This window comes from Gossypium raimondii, chromosome 5 (genome assembly GCF_025698545.1).
Source record: "Gossypium raimondii isolate GPD5lz chromosome 5, ASM2569854v1, whole genome shotgun sequence".
Classification (NCBI taxonomy): domain Eukaryota; kingdom Viridiplantae; phylum Streptophyta; class Magnoliopsida; order Malvales; family Malvaceae; genus Gossypium; species Gossypium raimondii.
The window spans coordinates 10,014,812-10,037,020 of NC_068569.1; the positions used below are offsets into that span (position 1 = coordinate 10,014,812).

Below are 22,209 nucleotides of genomic sequence, written 5' to 3' on the forward strand. Positions count from 1 at the left end.
AAATTTGACCATTGTCTTATAATGTAAAAGAAGAAAATGCAAGGCAAGCCCAAAGAAAGGAGAGTCACATGCCAATCTTTAAGACCTTTAGGGATTCAAATTATATATAATCATGTAACATTTTAATCGAAAAGTTAAGAATATTAACTATTTGGACTAACTAATAACATCATAAAATATATAGAAATTAAATATCAAATTTAAGTAAAATATAGGGAACAAAATTGAAATATAACTAATTTTCTATAATGTATAAAAATAGCATTCCTTTTATATAGTTATATAAAGCACAGGGACTAAAATTGAAAATTAACCATTATAGTCCCTCAAAACCATTGTTTGCTATTTGATAAAATATCTAAATTGGAGTGTGCCATGGGCAATTGTTTGATTTTCTTTTCTTAGTTTAGGTTTTGACAAATATAGAGACACTCACAATTTTAAATAATTAAATTTTATTTTATATTAACATTGATCTTTTTATAATTAAAATTGAAAATCAAATAGTCTAATTCATAAAATTTTTATTCAAAGTTCAACTAGTATCGACTAGACCAAGCAATAACCCACCTCTTTATAGGTTTAGTATAAAAAATAAATCGATGGTCTAATCAATCGGATCAATAATTTTTGTTTGAACCGATTGAACGGTAGATTTAACATTAGTTAAATAAAAATTAAAAATACCATAGAAAAAAAGAGTAAAATTAATAGGCATAAATTCTATAATTTGGTCAATAAATACGACTAAAAAACTACTCAAAATTATTTTTAAAATCGACTCATACAATTTTTAGCAAATCTTTTCTTGTTATTGGTTTTTTATTGGTTCGAAACAAATCTCTATTTTTTGTTACATGCCATCGGTTGAATCAGTTAAACTCTTAATTCTCACTCTAATCCGATTAGATTCTAACAACCTTTTATTATAAATCTAAAACAACAATACTTAATTATATTAATTCAAAAACACTCACAAATACCAAATAACACATAACAATTTGAAATTGATGACGAGGAAGCAAATTATGCCCTATCAATTAGGGGTTCTAGTCCCAAATACACTATAACATAATATGCCTTGAACATCGACAATAAGCTAAAAAAAAAGAGTAGATTTCAAGTAGTATTGTCACATAAAGCAAGAAATATTGTCTCCTTAATTAATCAAAAGTAGCTAATAACCATCATTAACATTTTAACAAAGTATCAAAGAAACTTTAGTTAAGCAATTCTTCAACTAGGGCATTAATTCGTGCATGCGGCTTTTCTAGTCACTCCTTCAAAGTTCCATTGAGAGCTTCCCTCGATTGCAGTACTCCGAATCCCTTGGCATCCGCTTTTTTCATGATTCTCAACCTCTTACACGATTCAATAAACATCCTGTAAATAATCAATTGATTATTAGTTATGGTATCAAAATATGTACTCCTCTGTTCATACCCTACCTATAATCCTTTGGAAATTTTAAGTTAAACCTAGCACTAGATCTGAGGAATTCGTGGTGGGCAACTTTAATCTTTTCTCACTAATAATTACAGGGCTTGACGGGGTTTATTATTTGAGAATCCTGGTCAAACCGACATCATCATATGGATTTCGGTGTATTATGGATCCAAACTCGTGGAACCCAATTAGTAAGGTATAAAGTCGCAAATTGATGGAAATCTATAAAAAGAAAGTATAATTTAACTACAGGTAGATGAAACAAGGATGTGATGGTAGAGGAGCATATTCCAGCCGGGGAGAACTGAAAAAAAAGTTTGGGAATTCTAACCCATCAAATTTCAAGGGAATATTAGCATTTAAATTCATGACTAATTGATTTTTTGAAATAATAAATGACTGGGAAAATATAATGGTAGTTGAAAGAATAGACTTACTCCCAAGGAACGTCCCCCGCTAACATCCAGTCTCCATCTTTGTCCTCATATATGGGAACGAACTCACAGCTCTCTGCATCCCTTAACGCCTCTCCTGTTATATTATTCATATCCAAATAGTATTATAGCCTCTTTTTTTGTCCCTTTTGATAACACAAAGAAATGGTTTCATATTACATATAAAATAATTAAAAAGATGTGATAAATTCTAAAGGCAGATGAAAACACTCACCAAACAGCTTCTCCAAAGCCTTAGCAAGATCAGAGTAACCTTTGTGCAATGCAAGATCGATTTTGCGAAGAAAAGGAGCTCCATCCATGCTGACTTTGACGTAAAATTTTGATGTTTTAGACCCATCTTTATCGCCGAAACTGTTCTTTTTCCTATACGAACATACCGGCGGCCACCCCACCACTTGACTCTTGCTTTGCAACTCCGGCGGCCCATTGCTCTTCTCATTTTCCTCCTCCTCTGAAATCTCTGAGAACACTCTTTTCTTCTCATTTTTTTCAGTGCCGCCTCCAGGGAGACCCAACCTCAGCTCCGTGATTTCCAACCCCAGTCCTTCCTTAGCCATTTTTGTTTCTGTTTTCCTCCACCAATGCTTTGCACTTGTTCCTTTTCAGTTGTGGTTTTAAAGATGATATATAGGTTTTTATTAGCAAATTAGAAATGGGAAATGAAAGACTAGTTTTTATACAAAGGTAGGGGAGAAAGAGAGGAGAATAGTGGGAGCAATTACAGGTCAACTTAATTTGGCGTAGTGGTCGGTCACATGAGAGGCAAAAGTGGGGGACTTTACCGGCACCATAAGTTGGACATGGGGACATCATCCTCAATGCTGTCTAATTTCAGGTGGTGTTATTCGATTTGGTGGGAATTGATCCTGGCCATCTGATTTAGTGAATTTGGAACAAGTCCATGTGATATCATATCATGCATGCCCCCATGATTTTTTTTTTCTTTTTTGCAATAAATTATGGAAAGACCGCCCAAAAACAGCAGCATGATATAGGGGGCAGCTATGTTCTTAGCAAACATGTATGTATACTTTAGTTACCCATGTATTGTAATGCTGCGCATCATTCATAGCCGGCAATGCCATCCTTCATTTAGAAATCCCATCCGTGTACTGTACACTTTTCTTTAAAGCTTTGAAATTAAGTAAACAACTACATGTCCTTTGTAAAAAAGAAAACACGATCATTTAAAAAGGCATGCATTTGTCTAAGATAATCAACTTTTACGACTTAAATTAGTTTTAGTTAATAAAATTTAATCAAATCTTAAAATTGTATAATATTAGAAATGAAACGTGCAAGGCTACATTGAATTCACATCTTTAATACTTTCCTATAATATTAGAAGGATACATATTTTTACCCTATATGACTTGCATACTTATCCATTACGGATTTTCATCTTATATTATGTTTAATACGTTCATCATTTATACATAATACAAAATTTATGATGCTACTTTTTAGAATAAAAATATCCATATTTGTTTGTAAAATAACTAATCATGAGTTGGTATCATTTTATTCACTATAGCATGGTGTGGACATATACATTGTTTGTGAATAAATCACTCTTCTGTTTCAATTTAGAATTCATATGTTAGGACTAAGTGCATATATACACATACATAAATTAGTAAATTTTAGATGATTATATATTTTAAGAAGTTCAAATTAAAAAAATCATAGCTATTTCAAATTTAATACAAACCATGTAAGGTTGGCATTTGAAATATTGATAGTGGACTATTTTAACTCCGTCAGCAAAATTTAAAAATTATTATGTGTGTCACTATTTTTATATATTTAATTTTTTTTGTACTATATCCTATAATCACAAATCATTTTTGTGTGTAGAGGTTTTAAACTCTACTAGTGATGTATAAAATAATTTTTCATCTATAAACCATTTTAAAATTAAAATCTATTTTGATAATGAGTCATTGGTTGAAATAGTAAGGTTAAGACTTAGGGATCTTGAGCACACAAGTTAAGTGTCACCTGGGTAAATCATGCGTGAGTGTGATTTGAACTGAATTATTTTTACTCCAACACTAATTTTTTTATAACATGAAATTTAAATTATGGACAATTGAAATGAATAGAAATAAAAAAAGGTAGGAGTGAATAGAAAAGTTTCAATTAAAGTTGGGATTAGGGATAAATTTTTGGGTTAGTGATTGGAAATGGGATTTACAATTTCTTTTAGTAAAATGATTATAAATAATAAGATAACGTTAAATTAAATGATTGAAATTTGATATATAATAACATAGTGTAACAGTTTCATAGAATCCTTCTAGGATCACATACTAATTAATTTGTTTTCATTTGTTGCATACAAACACAAAACATTGTTCCAAGCTTTTGATCCTTGATATCAAATACAGGATTATGCAGCAGATTTGAAGTACTAACAACACAAACAATGGGCTATCATCAAGATTTGCTCTAATGAATTATGAGAAACATGTATGATTGCATATCTTTGATGCTATTGGGGGGTGCATAAATGATTAGTCAAATATTTTTGATACTTAAGAACATGTTCGATATGTTTTGAAAAGAAAACAAAAGAGAGTTCAAATAATATTGCACACCATTGTATTTAACATGGACGAGGAAACCGATGGGGCATGTATGCATGGCCATGATCATCATGAAGAATTATATAGCTTGTGTATATGCTGTCATCATTAACATCGGATATCGACATATGACAACATAGTTGAATTTGATCGGTTGAAACTCTGGAATTACATGCATAAGAAAACGATGTGATTTTCATCAATTCATTTTAAAAATGAAATATGAAAAATTATTTTGGTTCCCCCCCCAAAAAAAAAAACAATTAGTAATTTGAGCCCGAGTTAAGGAGAAGAGAAGAAATGATGGAGGCAAGTAGGACCTGACGCGAAGTTTCTGGTAAGGGAACTTCCGGCAGAGTCAACTCCATTTTATGAATTTCAGGGTCCTATTGCCCATTACCGCGTCAAGATTGTTGTCTAGGTTATCTGCCAGCAGTGGTAATCTAGCTGGAAAGTGCTTCTACAATTTTCAAACTTGAACAATTTCTTTCTCTTGTGAAATTGATTTCAATGAAAAACAAGTAATATATACTTTTTCCCCCTTATTTTTGTAATTAAAAAATAGCTTCCGTTAGAAAGTGGAAATTAAGCAAAATTACAGAAATTTCCTGTTAGGACAAATAGCAAGGAACAAGATCACTATACCAACTTACGAAACTAAAAAATTTAATCAAGTAGTCCATAATTTTTTTGTTGAGCAAAATGTTTAGAGATTCCAGAGACAACAAAGAAAGAATCTGTAAGGGGAAGTGCAACTTGGTAAACACAGGATCCATTTGATTCCTTATTGATATATATGAAGGATTTACAATCTAGAAATGGTCCCTGAAGAACCTTATTTAAATTCGGGGTGCCTAGCAGATAGTATCACTATTATTGATACGTTTAAGTTACAAACATAATCATGGAGGAATCTATTCTTAGCATCGCGTAACTGATCCTCTGAGTTTAGGAGAATTCTAACGACAAACAAAATACTTCACTTCCAAGTTTAGATAATAGAAATCTGGGTACATATATTTCTTAATGTTGTTGGGAGGATACAAAATTAAAATAAAGTTGAGTTGGTGCATGCACATGACATTTGCCGCCATACATGGGCACCAAACCACGCATCTTTCCATATTTGACTCGTATCATAGGCTTAATCACTTTAAATAGACTTGAAACAACCGAGTTGGTAATTAAAAAAAAATGTGTCTTATTGTTAGGGTTACTATAACTGACGAACAAGACAGTGTCCTTCCATTGGGATCAGTGCAACTGACACATACTGTTTTTTTTTCTTAATCATTTATTGTTATTATTTTTAGAAAAATCATAGTTTAATTAGCTTAGGAAAAACAATGGGGTTTGAATTTCAGATTTACTGAATATATAAATTGGATTAAGCGAGCGTTATCATTGTAAGCTTTAAATTGTGCTTATTTATGCATAACCTGTGTGTTGATCAGAGTATATTAAAATTGTTGATGATGGGATGGAATATTAAGGAATTTCGGACAAGCTGGACAGAGGTAACATCTGGTAGGACCTCAAGGTCCTTTTCACAAGGTGAGTCTCCAAACAATTTTAACAACTACCAAGATATATATATATTGATTCAATAATATATCCAATTGCACTCTCATGTCTCAGTGGAGGGAACCACATAAATGAAGTTAACAGCTATTAGGGCCAATGCCGCATTCCTTTATCTTTAACTGTACTTCTTTTGGTAATATGAAAAATGTGAGGTAAATTCTTAACAATCCCCTTAATCCATATGTAAAGTTTGAAGGTACTTTTACCGCAATCTATGGAGAATGAAGGAATTTGTGAACACCGGATTTCGCTCGGAATGACTTTTGTATTTTGCATATAAAGTATGCATCCTTGATTTTAAAGCTTTCCTTTCTAATAACTAATTTATACAAGTGATTTTTTTACCTTCCAAAAGGAGAAAAAAATGGGAAAAGAATTCAGGAGTCAGATCTAGTTTTCTTTAATGGAATTGAGTGATGAGGATGCACTTATGGTTCAATGAATTATGAACATTATTAGAACATGTTCATTTGCTGAAAAAACAGAAAATTTGGAAGTAATTTAAAGTTTGTGGTGCTTTGTGCTATTCAGAGTTACATGCATTGCATTTGCATCGTTGTCTACATAATTAATGGTATTTAGTGCTTTCCCCTTACATAATTATCAAATCTGGTTTCAATTTTTTCCCCTTAAAGTCATTGCCAGCTTTTCACTTTTAATGTCAAACATTTGCCCATAGTTTTTAACAATTATTAATTATACTATACAATTCAATATTTAATTTTTTACCTTATTGATTTTTTAAAGTAAATTTACAATTTACAATTATAATTTAAGTCACTATAATACCGCAATATCAAATTCAATTAATACAATGGTACAAATGAATGAACTGATAATTAGTAAGTACTAGATGCAGTACTACGACATATTTAACTCTCAAAGAAGGAAAATAAGTTCAAACCTTAAAAATAATATTATTGAGAGACACAACCATAAACCCTGAAAATGAATAATACCCAAAATGAATGGACTGATATATCATAAGGCCTCGCTCTTTACCAAGTTTATCAATGCATCATTGTCAATTTCATTGATTTTCCCCTCTGGAAAACACTTTCTCTGCTCATTCCTTCAACAATATGTGTCTAAAATATTAGTACAAGCTCTATTAACTTGGGTGTGTTTGATAAATCATTGAAAAATTTTCGTTTTATTAAAATTAAAAATTTTCAACATTAAATGTTTTAAAATATGTTTGGAAGTTAAATTTGTAGTTTTCACCAAGATTTTCATCGAAAAACCAAAAAACGATCGCAACAACATGCCTAGCCTTCATTTAATACTAACTTTGACCTACATCTACGTGAGAAACCCAAACAAATCAAATCCGAATTTCTGAATATCGCAGATTTGGGTGATCAAACCTTTGATATTTTCGAACTGCTGCTTTAGTAAATTAATCAAAGTGAATCATGGAAAATACTAATTTTAATAAGGTATAGATATCAACTAAAGTAATGATGATCGTTAAAAAGGATAATGAATCTTCAAAGTAATAATATTAATTACACCAAACCAAAACGAAGCCGTGGATATTTAGTTTGTTTAATAAAGATGTAAATAAATGGTGTTATATATGAGTAGGTTGCAACAGCAACATACAATATTCAGCAGGATAGTTTACAATGTCATGTAATTATACACTTCAGACATGATCAGCTTGCAAATTCATCAAATTTATATTTTATGTGAAATGTTTCTTGGCAACCGAGCATATGTTTCCTTAGGGTTGGACAAAGACAATGAGATTCATTGAAGGGGTCCTACAAAAAAGGGCACATGTGATTAGAGTGACCCGCAGAGCACTGTATCAGTCTTCTGTCTTTAAAGACTAATCATGGTTAGGGGTTTGGTTAGACAATGTAACCCACATCATATATTAAAGATTTTACGCCTTAGCCCTACTACTGCTAAATGGTAGGCTGCGTTGGGATCACCAAATCAATTTACCACATTGCTCGTCGCGTGCTTCATTTCTAACCATTGATCACTATACGTGCGGACTTGAAACACAACTACTACTTTCACACGTTGTAAATACTTTTTATATTAACATATAATATGTAGAATGACTATAGTATTTGAAAATAATATGAATGTATGGATTATTAAGTAAGTGAATAACTTAAATTTTTTGTAAAAAGGAAAAATGGAATTGTGAATGAGTCCATATTACTTCATTGTATCGAATATTGTCAAATTTTAATAAAAAATAAATTTAGTACACCCCCCCAAGAAAAAAGGATTTCCCCTTTGAGGTGATTGAGAGGAGTTGTAACTGTTAGGATGCCGATCTGCTAACTAGACAATAGAAAAAGGAAGCACTTTTCAAATAAGCTAAGAAAGAACTAAAGAATCTACGCAAAACTTGGATTTCATTTCTTTCGGTTTACAAGCTGAGTAAAATGAATGATGCATAGGATAACAACGGAGAGAATCAACTAAAATTTATTAGTTTTATTATGTTTGGCTTTTAGAAAAAAAATGTCAAGAAAGTCAAGAGGAAAGAGAATAATTATTTGAACAAGATATTTTGCCATTGAAAAAGATATATGGAAACCTCGGAATCTTTGGGTCTTTCCTACCCTTTATTTTTAGGATGGATCTTGATTTAATAGCATTTATGGAAGGCCTAAGATTGTTTTAGAGTAATGAAAAGGTATTATAGTTTAGCAAATTATGATTAAGAGTCCAAATTTGTAGGCTGGTGAGGCAGAAATATGTTTGGCCCACATCGCTAATGTGATCCATTTGTGATAATATCGACTGTTTCCTTTCTCCACCAAATCAACAATCAAGATATTCTGGGGATGAAATACTTCAAACCACTGGTTTAGATCCAATACGAGTGGCTCTTCGACCGACACGCTTTTGGTTTTGGCCATAGATTCTCAAAATAGACCTGTGTTTTTGTAATTTTCTTTACAGTTGTTTGAAAGCTGGGCGGATCAAGTGTACATGAAATGACTGATGGGCCACACCGGGTTTTATCTGTCACTAGTAATGGGTTAGGCCCATTTCTCCCTCTAGTTTTTATGTTTGTGCTATGCCTTCAACTTGAATTAGGGATTTGCAGGTATGTTTAGTAGAAAAGTTCATCTTTTGCATGGGCTCTTTTATTTATTTATTATGAATATCCAATCCATTTTAGCTATTCCTATGTATTCATTTTACTTCTAAGTGTAATATTTTTCCATGGAGTTTACAGGTATAATAGTAACTATAAGTACATCTAGATTTAGGCAAAAAATATCTTATTATATGAAATTTGCATATAATGAGCTAAAGCTTCAACTTTTATCAATAATACCTTTTAGAGATGGTTCATAGGCGGATTCCAGTTCGGCTTAAACATAATATTAATATATTTTACATTTTCTCAAGTCCATCCTAATTTAAAATGGTTAACCTTAATCAATTTTAGGCCTGCTCATATATTTTTAATTCTTTTGTAAAATATTTATATTCTTTCATATACTAAAATTTTATATATAACAACTTAATTAGTCACAAAATTTTTTCCATGATTCTGTTTTTTAGTCACTATGCTCTTAAGTATGAACCAACTAGATGGCATAGTTGTTTATTTCTCAGATAAACTACTTCAATGGTCCCTCAACTATAAATTTTTTTCGATTTAGTCATTAAAGTTTTTGAAATTAGATTTTTAGTCACCATGCTGTTAAGTTGATAACGAAAGTTTGACGCAACATTTTCTTTTGTTGGCTTAATAACAAAATTTCCTTCAATATTTATATATTTTATTAATTTAGTTCTAATTTTAATAAAAATTAATAAATTTAATCCTAAACATTCTTACTAATATTTAGCGCTAGAATTGGTTTTATAATTTTTTAAAAATTATATAAAAAAACTTTTCAACGAATTATGATCTTTCTTGCGCTGCAAACTAAAAACGTTTGAGACTTTCCATGTTGGAGTAGCACTATTTTAATGTAAAGTGTTAAAAAATTTTAGTAAGAATTTATGATCTTTTTGGTATAGGAAACTAGAAACCTTTGAGTTTTCTTACGCTAACTCATACCGGATTAGAGCATAAAAGAATAGGAAGAGAGAAAAAAAGGGATAATAATTAGGATTAAATTGACAACTTTTGTAAATGTTGAGGGCTAAAATAATGATTTTTTAAGAATTAGAGCTAAATTAATTGAATGTACAAATATTAAGGGCTAAATTTATTATTAGACAATAAATGGTCACATCAAACTTTTGTTATCAACTTAACGACGTTGTGACTAAATTTTTTTTCAAAAATTTTAGTGACTAAATTGAAAAAAAACTTAATTGGGAACTCTCATAGCTAAGTGGCCATTTATGTAATTTATCCGAGAAATAAACAACCATGTCATCTAAGCTATTTTAGGCTTAATAACATGGTGACTAAAAACAAATTCGAATAGTTTAGTGATTAAATTAAAATTTTCATAATTGGGTTACCAAAATAGAATCATGGTAAAAATATAGTGACTAATTAGGTTGTTTACGTAATTTTTATAATATGTTTACATTATAATATTATATATTGTTATAAATTTAATTTTTATATGTTATATATTACATAATATAAAAATATTAAAAAAACCAAGATGAGTCGGGCTTGGAGCTTGAGTGCTTAAGCCTAAGCTCGAAACATATTTTGAATAAGATTAATTTTGTACCTAAAATTACTTTTTGAATCTAATGTTTTTATCCAAACTCTCTTAAATTTCAACTATGACTCAATAAATAATTTGAATATTCAACAAGCCTAACACTAACTACATGTTTAAAAGGCGTAAAGTGTAAAATTAAAATTAAAATATACTTTCCATAAAAAATATATGTATACCATAGAATTGAAGCAAAATTCTTCAAAAACAAAAGGCTAAACCACGTAATTTATTGATTGAAGAATTACACTCATAACTTTTAATTATTTTAAAAGTTGTGACTTATTTTAATAAATTATTTAAGAAAACTGTAACACCCCAAACCCGGTCTAAATGTTATGACTGAATCTGGCGATGTCATATTGTAGCACCCCTTACCCGTATTCGACGCCGGAATAGGGCACGAGGTCTTACTAGAAGACATACATTTGCATACGTATTAAACTGAGTTACAAAATTTCATCCGAATTAAAACTTTTAAATTAGTAACGTGCTTTTATAATTCTTTACAACATATCCTCGAAATATTATATTCATAACAAATAGGGCCTACGAGACCCGATATTTATTCATGTAATTCAAAGCTTTATTTCCATTTCATTCAATTCACAATTTCTCATGTTCACAATTCAAATCAATTTCTCAATCCAATATATATATATTTCAATCATCTAAGAATATAATTCAAGTTACACGAACTTACCAGGCTAAATTGCAGAAATACCAAAATTCAGGGACATTTTGGTAATTTTCTATTTTCCTCGAATTTTCACCCAATCTTGATATAAATTAATATTTCATTCAATTTAGAAATTTAAATAATAAAACAATTCATTTCATGCAATTTGGTCACTTTTGACATTTTACCAATTTACCCTTAAAATATTACTTTTATTCAATTTAGTCCTTGAACCTAAAACATGCAAATTGGTCATTTTAATGAGAACTCATGCTAGTTGAATAATCAATTATTTTCATCCTCGTCCTCTCTATTCCACATTCTTAATGTATAATATGCTTATATGTAACATTATCTATAATTCCACCATTTATTTATATATTAATTCAAAGTTGTCCACTTGAGTCATAGCCACTAAATTATTTATATATTGAGCTACGGAACTCCAAATTAAGATCCGATAAATTTCTATGAAACTAGACTCACATATCTTTTTACCATAAGATTTTCAGAATTTTGGTTTAGCCAATAAGTACAGTTTATTTTTAAAGTTTCCCTGTTTCACTATTTGACAGTTCTAACCCTCTTCACTAAAAATTAATTATATCTTTGTACATAATTTTGATGATGTTTCCGTTTGTTTATTTTGAAAATAGACTCATTCATAATTTTAAACATATAAATTTAAGCCTCTAATTATTTTTATTCAATTTTTGATGATTTTCCAAAGTCAGAACAGGGGAACCCAAATTCATTCTGACCTTGTCTCACAAAATTTATTATATCTCATGATTTAAAATTACTTTACTTACACCATTTCTTCCATGATAAACTAGACTTAATAATATTTAATTCCATATTTTTTATCCTTTAATTCGATTTCCACAATTTATGGGGATTTTTCAAAGTTAACCTACTGCTGCTGTCCAAAACTGTTTTAGTGCAATATGTTGATTACTAAGTTTATAACTCCCTAATTCCCTTTCTCTATAATATTTCCCCTCATTTTCACTTATTTTCCTTCACTAATATATCAAGAACATAAGACTTTATTTAAGAAAACTCTACTATAACATCATTTCCATGCTTTTTCAACAATAACAAACTTAAAAATATATTGAAATCTTGATGTTCTTACCTTGTGCTATTGATTTCAATCTTTAACTTGATTTTCTCTCTCCTCCAGCTTCTATTTCTTGAATCTAACTTGACATTCTAGCTCTCCGTTGTCTCCTTATTATTTTTCTCTCTTGGAAGCTATGAAAATTCTTTTGATTTCTAGGTGAAAATAGTGAATTTTTGGTGAAAAGACCAAATTGTAAAGAAAGCAAAACTTTCTTTCTTCTCTTCTCTTCTCTTCTAACGTTGGCTGCATGGAAAGATGATAATTTTTTTCATCATCTTTCCTCCCTTTTATATTAATCGTTTAATAATAAAATAATACTAAAAATCTTAATAAAATATTAATTAAATAACATTTATCTAATTAATTAATTAAAAATATCACAAACATCATCATCACCTTCTAGAATTCTCTCTCTCTCTCTCTATTTTACCATTTTGCCCTTTATAATCTTTTGAAATTCCATCCTGAGTCGGCACTTAATTTGGTAAAATTGCAATTTAGTCCCTCAAAATTCTTCACATTTTCAATTTGGTCCTAATTCATCCATTTTCCTTAGTTTCTAGATTATTCCACCTTTAAAATATTTACACTATTGGTCCTTCAATTTTTTGTATTTACACTTTAACTCCTCAAATTTTTAGTATTTACTCTTGGGCAACAAAATTTTTCTTACTTTTGCAATTTAATCCTTTCTTGAATTAATATGTCATAATATACTTCCCAATATTGACATAACTCAATATTATCCTTTTTATCACTTTATTTCCTTATTTTACTATATCAAGGATATTATCTTATTTTCTTACTGTAGTAATTTTCGGGGTATTACAAAAACAAAAGATAAAAAGTATGATAAAGCTAGAATATGATTTTCATGCTGTTGATGCCCCTGCAGGAGTGGGAATTAGTCCGCCAAACAGTCCTGGCCCTTAAAACTTGGTGTCCACTCTCCAGACGAAGGACATGCTCCACTTCAATCTCTCTATTCTTTTCATTGCTCGGTACCACTCTCGATAATGATTGGATCACATCATCTTTCAAGCACTCTTTCCGGTACTCAAAATTCATTTTCCAAAGTTCATGCCTATCCCTAATTGAGTCTGGAGTGCTCTGACAATTATTACTTGTAATTCTTAATTAGTAAATCATGAAAACTGACATTATTTTATATCTATCAAAGCTACGTAGTAGTTGGTAATTAAAATAAAAAGGTAAAATAAAACATCCGAGTTACCTCCAAAATCCAATCAAGGTACTTGGCATTGTTCACATGGTAATTGACATCTAAATCATTCCATCCAGGCTGCATGTAAAGAAAAAGACTTAGCATATGAGTTGAGCCAACTGATTCTGATTATATATGTACATACCGTCAATCCAGTTTTGATGTGATCCATTGCCTCAGTTTGGGGACATGAATATTTGAACGCTTCGACAATGGGCTCAACATCCTCCCTAAGATAAGCTTTTATCTCGTCTTTCACTTCCTCCGGTAACTTGCATGTCTTTCTTGTGTTCTTATTCATCATCACAGCTAAGCTGCACATTCCCCGCAATGAACTCAATTATAATACCATATATATAAACACGCCGCAGGTGATTAAAGGGTAACATAACAAATTTTAACCATGAAGCTCGAACTAGAGTTTCGCCTGTGTTGATGTCATTGATAGTCCAATCAAAACGTACACCGGTCCTTCCGGATGCACAAGTCCAGTGGAGTATCTGAACAACCTCTCCCCTTCAAAACCACAAACACTCTTTGATTCATTTTTCCACATAGTAACTCAATCATATACAGTAATAAAAAACTAATTTGCAAATTAATAATGTTTTATTGACAAGTTTTAACTTACCAACAAGGATATCGATCCACCTCGATATGCATGCCTCGAAAGACCCATACCAAGTCCATTTTACGCATTCCCGGTGTTATACCGAAACGTGTATCGATTGTCAGACCTAATTTCTTGGCATAGTTCAGCGATGCTTCCTGTTATATATACCAACAAATAATCAGATACAATCAAATTGATTTTATAGATCAGCTGATGTAAACAAAAGATGATGATTTGAACGTAAACCTGTAAATAATTCATTATAGCCTTTGTTGACATTTTATATTCAGAGTCGATCTCGAATGATCTTACACTAACATTCTGCTGGAAAACCGGTCCACCTTTTACCAGTCTTCCTGCCACTGTCAAAGGTTGCAACAAACGTAAGACTCTTATCTTTCATCATGTTAAGAAGAAGAAGTTGTCGTACCGGATGGTGAAGTGATCTCCTCATTTTCCATTTCTTTTATCACTGAGGGTACTCGAATCTCATCATTAAGGGCTGGTTGAGCGTGATTGATCTTCAAACTACAGTTAATAACACTAAACCTAACTGTCTTTTGGATCGCATTTGAAGTTATGTTGACTCGTTGCAAGGAAACCTTGGATTTATTCCATGTTGAAGCAAAGGGTGGCATATTGAAGAATATAGACGTTGCCATTATATATTTAGATGGAAAACAGTGATCTTTGATGAATATTGGAGGAAGCAAATGTGACCAAACCTTTGAGTTTGAAGGACAACTATACATCACATATATATATATATACATAATAATTTATAAAAAAAGGAAACAAGCAATTTGCAATATTAAATTTAAATAATACTCTACTTCAGTGATTACAAGATCTATAGAATATCCCCTATGTTAGTTTTCTAACTTTGATACTGATTTTATAATTATTTAAACTTGAATTCAATAAATTAATATTATCAATTTAAATATTATTTTTATTTTAAATTATTTTATGGAAAGCACGTACATACCTCTAAAAATATTGCTTTTAATATTATAAATTTGAATTTAAATATAATGATTAAAAATTATTCAAAGTAATTATATTCAAACAAATAAAATACAGTCAATTTTAATTATAAAAATAGTTTTATTTGTCATCTAATATACACACAAAAATATTTTGAATGTCACGCAAATGAGTAGAAATATATTCACACATGTAAATACTTTAATATTTTCAAATAGGTAATTTTTTAATTTAACAAAATCCAACTTCTTTTACCTTGATTTTTAAATAATTGTCATAATTTGACCTAAATTAGAACTTAAGTTTTCAATTTTGTGTAAACCTGTAATTATAACTAATTTTTATAATGGAGGCATATTATAAATACAAAAACAAAAACGAGATAAAAAATTTTAAGCATCAAAATATAAAAATAAATGTAGTTAACGACATAAATCAATTTTATATATTAGCTTTAATATTGGAGCATTAATATTTGGTATTGTTTATATATATTTAAAGTAATTTCAGTAGCAACATGGAGGTTGTAGACTCTATTATGAAGCTTCTTTAGTTGGATTGTAGCACCGGGAAGAATTTATGATAGTAAAAATGTAAAACGCTTAAAGATGCCAAAGTAATCTATATATTAATTAGCCGAAGAGATAAGATGGGATAAATAACCTGCCTTCCCTACATTGTTCTGCCCCTAAATCATTCTCACGCAAAATTTAAATTTTCGCTTCATATAGGAAACCAGTGATACGGCTGCCGTATTAACTAAAACAGGTGTGGATCGTTTTAATTAATGTGCATGCTTATAGATTAGACTAAAATTAATTTTCTTTTATATGTTTTCTATGTATTAATTAAATTATATTTAGTTATTTTTATAAATTTTATAAATTTTATTTATGTTACGATTAAGGAATTAAAATATAATAATATATAATTTTAATTTTAAACGTGAGTTTAAATAATATAAGTATAAATAAATAATGTTCTTACGATTAAACGTGAGTTTTATTACACAGTGCGTGTTATTTTTTGAATCTAAAATTTCAAATGCAAACTCTATTAAAATTTTTTTTTTTAAATCCAAGGGAGCGAAGAAATAAACTTTGTGCCTTATTTTTCTTCACTATCGTTACTACCAAGATATATATATATATATATATAAAATGTGTGCCAAAACCAAACCCTTTTCTCCTAGTTTTACCAAACTTACCAAACTTTGTGCCTTATTTTTCTTCACTATTACTACCAATATATATATATAATGTGTGCCAAAACCAAACCCTTTTCTCCTAGTTTTACCAAACTTTGTGCCTTATTTTTCTTCACTATCGAGTTGATGTTTCTGATAAAATAGTTGAATGTAATTGTAAAAAAATTAACTTTGTGCAATTATTAATTGATAAATTGTATTAACTCAAAAATTGTATTAATTATCTAACATTATGTGAATGTAAAATTATTAACAAGCAAAAATTGTATTAATGGTTAGTAAAATTATCAAATTATATAAAATTATTAATTGTTACTACCAATCAAAAATTGTATTAATTGTATTAATAGTTAGTAAAATTATCAAATTATATAAAATTATTAATTGTTACTACCGGTCAAAAAATTGTATTAATTGTATTAATAGTTAGTAAAATTATCAAATTATATAAAATTATTAATTGTTACTACCGGTCAAAAAATTGTATTAATTGTATTAATAGTTAGTAAAATTATCAAATTATATAAAATTATTAATTGTTACTACCAAAAAAAATTGTATTAATTGTATTAATGATTAGTAAAATTATCAAATTATATAAAATTATTAATGGTTAGTAAAATTATTAAATTAGGTTAGGGTTAGGGTTTTAATCAAATTAGGTTAGGGTATGGTTTTTACTTAAATTAGGCTAGGGTTAGGGTTAGAGTTTTTAATTAAATTAGGTTAGGGTTATGATTTTAATCAAATTAGGTTAGGGTTAAGATTTTTAATTAAATTAGGTTAGGGTTAGGGTTTTTAATCAAATTAGGTTAGGGGTAGGGTTTTTAATCAAATTAGTTTAGGGTTAGGGTTTTTAATTCAATTAAGTTAGAGTTAGGGTTTTTAATTAAATTAGGTTAGGGTTTTTAATCAAATTAGGTTAGGGGTAGGGTTTTTAATCCAATTAGGTTAGGGGTAGGGTTTTTAATCCAATTAGGTTAGGGGTAGGGTTTTTAATTAAATTAGGTTAGGGATACGGTTTAGGGGTAGGGTTTTTAATCAAATTAGGTTAGGGATACGGTTTTTAATTAAATTAGGTTAGGGGTAGGTTTTTAATCAAATTAGGTTAGGGGTACGATTTTTAATCAAATTAGGTTAGGGTTAGGGTTATTAATCAAATTAGGTTAGGGTTAGAGTTTTTAATCAAATTAGGTTAGGGTTAGGGTTTTTAATTAAATTCGATTAGGGTTAGGGTTTTTAATCAAATTCAGTTAGGGTTAAGGTTTTTAATCAAATTAGGTTAGTTAGGGTTAGGGTTTTTAATCAAATTAGGTTAGGGGTACGGTTTTTACCTAAATTAGGTTAGAGTTAAGGTTTTTAATTAAATTAGGTTAGGGTTAGGGTTAGGGTTTTTAATTAAATTAGGTTAGGGTTAGGGTTTTTAATCGAATTAGGTTAGGGTTAGGGTTTTTAATGAAATTAGGTTAGGGGTAGGGATTTTAATCAAATTAGGTTAGGGTTAGGGTTTTTAATTAAATTAGGTTAGGGTTTTTAATCAAATTAGGTTAGGGTTAGGGTTTTTAATCAAATTAGGTTAGGGTTAGGGTTTTTAATCAAATTAGGTTAGGGTTAGGGCTTTTAATCAAATTAGTTTAGGGTTAAGGTTTTAATCAAATTAGGTTAGGGTTTGGGGTTTTAGGGTTTATGGTTTAGGGTTTAGAATTCAGTGTCACATGGCGGCCTTCGACGGTTACGCGTTGGATTCCTCCTTTCTCTAGCTTCCGGCGGCGGTTGTTGTTTCTCCGGTGGGGATTCTGGTTCTTCCGGTTCGGTATCTGGTTGTCGAACTTGGGATGATGATCCACTTTCAAAGAATAGTGTGGTGGAGGTGTTTGCATCAGGAACGGCGACGGTGTTTGAAACTCATACGTTGGTGGGGATTGGTAAAAAGAAGAGCTCCCCGACGGCCCCCCTTGCGATCCCTCGTGCGCCGTTGGCCTATACATCGGCAGTCCGCTCGGCATAATAGAAAATGGAGCTGAACCGGGCATTTGGCTCCTACCTGCCATAGGACTCGGAAAAGGATACATATAAGGGTTAGGGTACATATAAGGGCTAGGAAACGCATCTGGCATCATCTGAAAAGGCGGTTGCGTGGGTATCATCGGTTGTACTGCTGCGTCGGGTGACTGCGTCGGTGCTCTCGTTGGGCCTGGTGATTGCATGGCCGCTGATGATAGGCCGGGTGAATGTTTGGGCCTCGTTGAGGGGCTGCCTTCGTTGTCTTGTTGTCTTGGATTTAGAGGCCCGCACCTTTCCCTTTCGCGACGTATTTGTCACTGCCTCTCTACTGGCGTCAGTAAATATGGCTTGCTATGGATCCTAAACCATGACATGTATTCTGGAACGCACGCTAACTCCGGAACGATGATTGGTTCCCGAGTAGGTAGATATTCATACCGATCTTCCCACATTTCCATGTACTCAGACTAGTATCTCGTCCAATCCGTATTCAATTGCCGAAGGTCGACTTTGTGTTGCTCGTCAAACACCTCAGGATCCACCGGAATCGGTTGTCTACATCCAAACTATAGTAGCACTCTGTCTGTCTGGTGCGGCTCCACGATTGCGTAGTTGATCAACACGACTTTCACGTGCCAAAGTTGTGGATTTTGTAAAAACTCTTTCGGGATTACTGCCCGAATTGCCGGATCCTCGTATGGTGTCTATTGAAACTATATGAACATGATAGAAATATTAGTTATATTTATAATACTAAATACTAAATATCAATCGACTAGCGAATGTATAGAAATATCTATTTTCAATAATACTTACTTCTGCTTCCGACCATTGGTCCAATAGAAGCCGTATATCTTCAAGTGAGGACGGTAATCGAGCATAACTTGCCGGATGGTTCCACCTAAGTAAATAAATTTTTAGCATACTTTTATTTTTAAAAATCTACATAATAATTGTAAAATGTAATATAAAATTTGCCTCGTTATGAGTGGGAATGTATACGGGTGGTTCACCCGAGGACGTAGAAATAGAAAGCGAAACCGTGCCCATGACTGCAGTAGTGATAGGTAACCTCCGATGTTTGCTCTCCTCGGTCGCGTCGCGCCGCACATCTCCCGATATAATGTTGCCTAGACAGTAGACCCCCAACTAAATTCACCGACTGCTCTAAAATCAGCGAGTTTCATCAGCCATCTTAGATGTACGCGGCTCCGTGACATGTCGGGCATCAGATAACCTCCAATTATTTGTAGAATGTATGCCCGAGCATATCGGATTCTTTTAATTTCGGTTGAATCTTCATTCGGATCAGGGAATGTGTCACGTAACCAGCCCATCTCGACCTTACCTCCCTCCATTTTCTCCGGAATAGCGTCCAGAAGCTTGTAGCACACCGCCTCCCAATTGCTAGATTGGGCAGACCCGATAACTGGGCACCTGTCCACCCGCAATCCTAATTGCAGATGGACATCTTCTAGAGTGATAGTGTACTCTCCACATGGAGGATGGAATGTGTGCGTCTCGGGTCTCCACCTCTCGATCAACGCACTGATCAGTTTCGGGTCCAACTTGCATCCCCGGCCTACCGTCGCCACGTGCCAAAAACCAGCTTCCTACAGGTAGTTCTTTACCAACGGTGATGGAAGAGCATGCATATTCCGGATTGCATTCCAATACCTGATCTACAGACTTTTATAACAAATAATAAATTAATAATTATCTAAAAATGCATAAATAAAAAATTCTTAAATAATATTTAAAAATTAAATTTAACACTTACCATTTTCATTTGTTCCACCGATATGTGATGATTATCAAGACGAGTCAATGATCCGGCTATTGATGAAATCGTACAAATTTTTACGATTTATAAAAATATAAAAAAAATTTAAAATTATTTTAAAAAAGGAAATTGAGAGCAAATTGAAATTAAATATGGATTTGAGAGAATTTTGGAAGGAAATTGAGAGGAATTTGAAATTAAATATGGATTTGAGAGAATTTTGAAAGGAAATTGAGAGGAATTGAGAGGAAATATGAGAGGATTTGTTTGTGAAAAAAAAGGGGTGGGAGTATTTATCGTTTTTTTTTTTACCGTTGGGGGGGGCAACGGTCAAATTTTTGACCGTTGGGTACTGTTCACACGCGGGTGAAAATCGCGTCCACGTCAGCAACTCGAGCTGACGTGGACGCGGTTTACTGGCGTGTACCCTTACATCGCGCTGACGTGGACGCGATTTCGCAGAAAATGGACCATTCCGGTAAATAATTAAATAATGGGCCCATTTCGATAATTTTTGAAAAAAATGGGCTTTTATTGGTAAATTGCCCATAGTTCACGACATAAATCAATTTTTATATATTAGCTTTAATATTGGAGCATTAATATTTGGTATTGTTTATATATATTTAAAGTAATTTCAGTAGCAACATGGAGGTTGTAGACTCTATTATGAAGCTACTTTAGTTGGATTGTAGCACCGGGAAGAATTTATGATAGTAAAAATGTAAAACGCTTAAAGATGCCAAAGTAATCTATATATTGGTTAGCCGAAGAGATAAGATGGGATAAATAATCTGCCTTCCCTACATTGTTCTGCCCCTAAATCATTCTCACGTAAATTTTAAATTTCCGTTTCGTATAGGAAACCAGTGATACGGCTGCCGTATTAACTAAAACAGGTGTGGACCGTTTTAATTAATGTGCATGCTTATAGATTAGACTAAAATTAATTTTCTTTTATATGTTATCTATGTATTAATTAAATTATATTTAGTTATTTTTATAAATTTTATAATTTTTATTTATGTTACGATTAAGGAATTAAAATATAATAATATATAATTTTAATTTTAAATGTGAGTTTAAATAATATAAGTATTAATAAATAATGTTCTTACGATTAAACGTGAGGTTTATTACACAGTGCGTGTTATTTTTGAATCTAAAATTTCAAATGCAAACTCTATTAAGGATTTTTTAAAATCCAAGGAGCGAAGAAATAAACTTTGTGCCTTATTTTTCTTCACTATCGTTACTACCAATATATATATATATATATATATATGTGTGCCAAAACCAAACCCTTTTCTCCTAGTTTTACCAAACTTCTACGAGTCCACATTAAATTTGGTGGTAAATAATACAAATATAACTATATTTTACCCATTTTTTATATTTTACATTTTAAGTAAAAAATGTAAAATAATCTGTGTAAAAAATATACTAGAAATTCAATCACACGCATGTGTATTAAGACAATGTATTTAAAGCACAAAGGTGAATTTGAAAGTAACATAGGATAATATTCAACCAAAGTTGGCATAAGTATTTCTCTTTATTCAGATGGTTTACAATTTATAAGTAGAATACATACAGATAGACTCCTGAGGTGGTTATATGAGATTTGATTTTTGCCTGTACTAGGATTTTAGTAATACAGCATACAGAATTGAGGTGTTGACAGGTATGTTGTATTTGCTTGGCAAAATATGCAGACAATGATGAGCTGAGGGAGCTGCCATGCATCCATTTCTTCCATGCGGAGTGTGTAAATAAGTGGGTGAAATTCAATGCCTCTTGTCCCTTATGTAAAAGCGATGTTGGTGGGAGCAGCAC

General features: G+C 31.3%; 2 protein-coding genes across 2 annotated transcripts; both read right to left on the reverse strand.

Moving 5' to 3' along the window:
* Window positions 1–980: 980 nt before the first annotated feature.
* Window positions 981–2,573, reverse strand: LOC105771107 (auxin-induced protein AUX22). Its single transcript, XM_012592509.2, has 3 exons — window positions 2,116–2,573; window positions 1,884–1,977; window positions 981–1,383 (listed from the first exon to the last, which is right to left on the reverse strand). The coding sequence occupies exons 1-3, from the start codon at window positions 2,459–2,461 to the stop codon at window positions 1,275–1,277; spliced, it is 549 nt and encodes a 182-aa protein (XP_012447963.1). The 5' UTR covers window positions 2,462–2,573; the 3' UTR covers window positions 981–1,274.
* Window positions 2,574–13,258: 10,685 nt separating this feature from the next.
* Window positions 13,259–15,141, reverse strand: LOC105765848 (acyl-[acyl-carrier-protein] hydrolase FATB2, chloroplastic). Its single transcript, XM_012585118.2, has 7 exons — window positions 14,823–15,141; window positions 14,639–14,754; window positions 14,411–14,547; window positions 14,182–14,295; window positions 13,925–14,093; window positions 13,789–13,857; window positions 13,259–13,664 (listed from the first exon to the last, which is right to left on the reverse strand). Exons 1-7 carry the CDS (start codon window positions 15,052–15,054, stop codon window positions 13,413–13,415), a joined length of 1,089 nt encoding a protein of 362 aa, XP_012440572.2. The 5' UTR covers window positions 15,055–15,141; the 3' UTR covers window positions 13,259–13,412.
* Between the last annotated feature and the right edge of the window lie 7,068 nt (window positions 15,142–22,209).